Genomic DNA, 5,747 nt, shown 5'->3' with positions numbered 1-5,747 from the left:
TTTTATTACAATAGCCCCAACCTTGTGGGAGAGTGGGACTGAAATAACGTGTCGTTAAACGTGATATGAGAGAGTATTTATGTTCATTTACACCAGTCTCCTCCTGTCTCCTATGCTTGTTGATTGATTTTTTTATTTAACCTTTATTCTTTAAGGTTATTCTCATGAGACTTGGGAGTGTCATGCCTGGACATCAGATAGACAGACCAAAAGAGTATCAGGATCAGGAGGCTTTGGCCATTCAGTCACAGTTACTGGACTAATACTAACCAGTAAACCAATTATGTGCTCAGCCACCTCCTGATTTACAGGGACTAACCACCATCAGGGTGTGATCAACTCTGTCAGACATAATGGTTGACCAGCTAACCCTGTTGGAAATTTGCCCTATATGCCATATTGACTAATGCGGTTTTGTGTGTTTTTGTGAATGCAACATTTAGTTTTCTGCAAGTTMAAATAGTAAATTGGCTCTCCAAAGTGACAATGTAGTTAACTTTATAGGCTAGTATGAAAATATGTTGCACAACTGGCTGTGAAGAAACTGTAGAATAGCCCTACATAAAACACTAAATGCCAACAGATACAATCACTGGATAAATGTTGATGTACTACATCAAGAAGGGGTCATGCTCTGTCGTATATGCACACCATAACTGCTCTCTCTTCTCTTCTGCGTGCATGCGCATCAAATTCATCTCCGTTTTCCKAATAAAATCCGTTGGGATTAGACCCGCCTTCGGCCATGACCCTCCAATCAAAGACAATTTAATTCGGAGCGCAGCGCACACTTTCCTGAACAAATGAATGARAAGAAAGAATTGGGAGAGAGAGAGAAAGAGAGAGCGAGACCCCATGACACGCAGTCCCCGGAGACCCATGGAGTGAGACAGCGGGTAATCCCAGGGTAAAGGACCAKTCCAGCCCTGCGCGGCTGATATTAACAGCTGTAGGCTATATTCTCCATGCCGGTGGGGTCGAATGAGTGGGTGGATGTCTGMACAAAACACAGGAATTGATCTCTTGAATGGGTGGCTGAGCTGCGTTTGGGACTCCGGAGAAGCGAGGTCACGTTGAGAATAGCATCCAACTCAATGGATTTCATACTCGCAGAATGAACCGCCAAAGGGAAAGATGGGACACGGGCACGCCGGCGACTTTATTGGGGCTTTGTGGAATCGACACAGCGGCACTATGGAGACTTTATTCTATCTGAGCGGCTCAGAAAGCCTTCGTGTCTTCACAGAGATGAAGTTATGTGAGCTGAGTTTGCAGTAGAATGGCCCTCCTCGGATGGGACTCTGAGGGAAGGCGATGGCAACTTTTCACCACAGCAACCCAACGGATAGAGACATCAGGAGAGTCCTCCAAAAACTTATAATCATTCTATCTTTGGGAATCATCTGTGTCTCTCTCTTCTACTTCTTCACGGGATGCTGCGAGTCGGACCTYACGGAAAACTCAGCCTCGGACAGACCCGCCAGCGATGACAGAAACCGGACGTTTTATAAGGACGTTGTAACGGTACAGGATGAAGATGGATACCCAGGMACCGGGGAGGGGAGCACACTGACGCCCGGTTTGGAGACTGATAACACGGGTAAAGATTGGAAGGCGACCCGGCGGTTACCCCAAGCCCTTATTATAGGAGTGAAGAAGGGTGGCACGAGGGCTTTGCTGGAGTTTCTCAGGCTGCACCCGGACATCCGCGCGCTGGGCTCTGAGCCGCACTTCTTTGACCGGCATTACGCACGAGGCTTGCACTGGTACAGGTAAATATCATGCGTGCACGTGTACATTTCTCCAAAGGGCATTGCTATCCAAAGAATGTTGTTTGTTTGAGAAATGCTTTTGACTCAGTGCACCTGTATCAGAAAGTATTGTTCCATTTGATCCGATGAATGGTGGACTTGGTTGGTAATGKATTTTACAGAACAATTTGAATGTGCATCCACTGTGACGCAGCCTAAAACATAGAAATAGATCTATGAATAATGCTTGTTTGTTTTTGGAATACCCAAACATASCCACGGCCAGCATATAGTGGATTAGGTGACAGGCAGAGAGAGAGACTGCCATCTGGCTATGCCAATCTGTGTGTGTGTGTGTATGTTTGTGTGTGTGTGTGTGTAAATGTTTGTGTGTTTATGTGCAGGGGGGGGGGGGTCTGGATGAGTTCTCACAGTGCAATCATCTCTGCAGCTAAGGCCAGATGTTACCTTAGTCAGCTGGGTCTGGTCTCATCCTAGAGGTCACAACACCCACACACACAGGCATGCGCACATGCACTTCTCTCTCTCTCTCTCTCTCTCTCTCTCTCTCTCTCTCTCTCTCTCTCTCTCTCTCTCTCTCTCTCTCCTCTCTCTTCGTCCTCTCTCTCTCTCTCTTATTGACACACACACGCACACACACAAATTATGCCAGGGTGTGCCACGTCTCCACTGTGTGTGTGTTTGTGTGTGTATGTCTCAATGACATCCCAGAGTGACAAGATTGCCCTCTCCCCAGGACCAGATGGGGCTTCTTGACTGTCATGCCACTTGATATCACTGTCAGGCCTGTCAACTTGATCCTGACCCCAGGTCAGTTTACGCTCACAGATAATGATGCGCTCCCAGTCACACCACTTCATTACACAGTGGGGTATATCATCGGGTACAAGTCAAGTTAGGAAGAGCTCAGTGTATGGTATATGTAGACCAGCTGTGTCCACTGTAGGATGTGGTGCTTGAAAAAAAAACTGTCTGCGAAGAGACATTGCAAGTGCAGTCGATAAGAGCATGGTCAGGTGCACAAAAAGTATATATATTTTTAACTTTCAAACATGCATTTCGATTAAAATAGAAATACATGTTTCCTTTTTGTCTGTACACTCTGCTCTCATCTGCTTCATAAGGACACGTCAGATCTCTATCTCTGACAGGAACCACTCTCAGGCAGGCAGACTGGAGATAGATCATATCTGAAAGAGGACAGGACAGGGCTGGACTGAGATGGAGCAGAGGTTTTATCCTTACACTGTTTCTCAAATCGATGGCTTCACTTCTCTCCCAAGACCTTGGCTTGCCGTGACTAAAGCTATTAGTCCCGATCAGTTTGTGTGTGTGTATGTGTGTATGTGTGTGTGTGTGTGTGTGTATATATGTGTGTGTGTGTGCAGCCTGGTCTCAGAGCATTTTGTATTATTCTGTACGTAAATATGAGACACTCCATTTAGTATGATATGTTATATTTGATATGGTTACATAAGACAGATGGCTACTTAGGGGTGGGTGAGTTGGTGTATAACGTTAATGTCTAGCAACCCAAAGGTCGCGAGTTTGACTCTCATCATGGACAACTTTAGAGTTTTAGCTAATTAGCAACTTTTCAACTACTTAGCATGTTAGCTAACTTTAACCTTTTTAGATAACCCTTCACCTAACCCTAACCTTAACCCTTTTAGTTAATCCTTCCCCTAACCCTTTAACCTAACTCCTAAACCTAACCCGAACCTTAACACTAACCCCCTAGCCTAGCTAACGTTAGCGAGCTAGCAAACGTTAGCTACCTAGCAAACATTAGCCACCTAGCTAGACTTCGTAAAATATCATACAGTGCCTTGGAAAAGTATTCATTCCCCTTGGCGTTTTTCCTATTTTGTTGCATTACAACCTGTAATTTAAATGTATTTTTTATTTGGATCTCATGTAATGGACATACACAAAATAGTCCAAATTGGTGAAGTGAAATGAAAAAAAAAATCTCTAAAAATGTTTAAACAGAAAAGTGGTGCATGCATGTGTATTCACCCCCTTTGCTACGAAGCCCCTAAATAAGATCTGGTGCAATGAATTACCTTCAGAAGTCACATAATTTGTTAAATATAGTCCACCTGTGTGCAATCTAAGTGTCACAAGATCTCAGTATATATACACCTGTTCTGAAAGGCCCCAGAGTCTGCAACACCACTAAGCAAGCGGCACCATGAAGACCAAGGAGCTCTCCCAACAGGTCAGGGACAAAGTTGTGGAGAAGTACAGATCAGGGTTGGGTTATAAAAAAATATCCGAAACTTTGAACATCCCATGGAGCACCATTAAATCCATTATTCAAAAATGGAAGTAATATGGCACCACAAGAAACCTGCCAAGAGAGGGCTGCCCACCAAAACTAACGGACCAGGCAAGGCGGGCATTAATCAGAGAGGAAACAAAGWGACCAAAGATAACCCTGAAGGAGCTGCAAAGCTCCACAGCGGAGATTGGATTATCTGTCCATAGAACCACTTTAAGCCGTACACTCTGCAGAGCTGGGTTTACGGAAGAGCTGCTAGAAAAAAGCCATTGCTTAAAGAAAAAAATAAGCAAACATGTTTGGTGTTCGACAAAAAGGCATGTGGGAGACTCCCCAAACATATGGAAGCAGGTACTCTGGTCAGATGAGACTAAAATTTAGCTTTTGGCGATTAAGGAAAACGCTATGTCTGGCGCAAACCCAATACCTCTCATCACCCCGAGAACACCATCTCCACAGTGAAGCATGGTGGTGGCAGCATCATGCTGTGGGGATGTTTTTCATCGGCAGGGACTGGGAAACTGGTCAGAATTGAAGGAATGATGGATGGCGCTAAATACAGGGAAATTCTTGAGGGAAACCTGTTTCAGTCTTCCAGAGATTTGAGACTGGGATGGAGGTTGACCTTCCAGCAGGACAATGACCCTAAGTCTACTGCTAAAGCAACACTCGAGTGGTTTAAGGGGAAACATTTAAATGTCTTGGAATGGCCTAGTCAAAGCCCAGACCTCAATCAAATTGAGAATCTGTGGTATGACTTAAAGATTGCAGTACACCAGCGGAACCCATCCAACTTGAAGGAGCTGGATAAYTTTTGCCTTGAAGAATGGGCAAAAATCCCAGTGGCTAGATGTGCCAAGCTTATAGAGACATACCCCAAGAGACTTGCAGCTGTAATTGCTGCATTAGGTGGCTTTACACAGTATTGACTTTGGGGGGTGAATAGTTACGCACGCTGAAGTTTTCTGTTTCTTTGTCTTATTTTTTGTTTGTTTCACAATAAAAAATATTTTGCATCTTCAAAGTGGTAGGCATGTTGTGTAAATCAAATGATACAAACTCCCCAAAAATCTATTTTAATTCCAGGTTGTAAGGCAACAAAATAGGAAGATGCCAACATATCATACGAAATGGTTGATGCACATCCACAAATTAATACATACCATATGAAACGTAACATACTAAATGGTGTGTCCCGGATTTACGTACAGAATAATACGAAATGCTTTAAGACCAGGTTGGTGTGTGTGTGTTATCTCTGGTCAGTACAGGATTCAGTTACAGTTAACAGGAAGTCTTATCCTGCATTGGAATAATCCTCTCACGTATGCAAAGAGGTCAGGTTTCAGTCACTAGCGCTGACTGACTGGATCTCTCTTTTTCTCTGTCTCTGTCTATGCGTCTGTCTGTCTGTCTGTCTGTCTGTCTGTCTGCTGTCTGTCTGTCTGTCTTGTCTGTCGTCTGTCTGTCTGTCTGTCCTGTCTGTCTGTCTGTCTGTCTGCCTGCCTGCCTGCCTGCCTGCCTGCCTGCCTGCCTGCCTTGCCTGCCTGCCTGCCTGCTGCCTGCTGCCTGCCTGCCTGTCTAGTGCTGTCTGTCTGTTCCTGTCTGTCCTGTTTTCTGTCTGTCTGGTCTGTCTGTCTGTCTGTCTGTCTGTCTGCCTGGCCTGCCTGCCTGCCTGCCTGCCTGTCTGT

At 44.9% G+C, this 5,747-nt stretch overlaps 1 protein-coding gene across 1 annotated transcript in view; it reads left to right on the top strand.

Annotated features, from left to right (window-relative positions):
• The first annotated feature begins 790 nt into the window (after positions 1-790).
• Positions 791-5,747, top strand: part of hs3st3l (heparan sulfate (glucosamine) 3-O-sulfotransferase 3-like) — a 16,446-nt gene continuing 11,489 nt past the window's right edge. Inside the window, exon 1 of the mRNA XM_023993282.3 lies at positions 791-1,772. Within this exon, the coding sequence (XP_023849050.1) occupies positions 1,315-1,772 (458 nt within the window). The 5' untranslated portion in view covers positions 791-1,314. The remainder of the gene's footprint in view (positions 1,773-5,747) is intronic.

This window comes from Salvelinus sp. IW2-2015, linkage group LG8, assembly GCF_002910315.2.
Source record: "Salvelinus sp. IW2-2015 linkage group LG8, ASM291031v2, whole genome shotgun sequence".
Classification (NCBI taxonomy): Eukaryota; Metazoa; Chordata; class Actinopteri; order Salmoniformes; family Salmonidae; genus Salvelinus; species Salvelinus sp. IW2-2015.
This window is presented reverse-complemented; position numbering and strand designations above follow the sequence as displayed.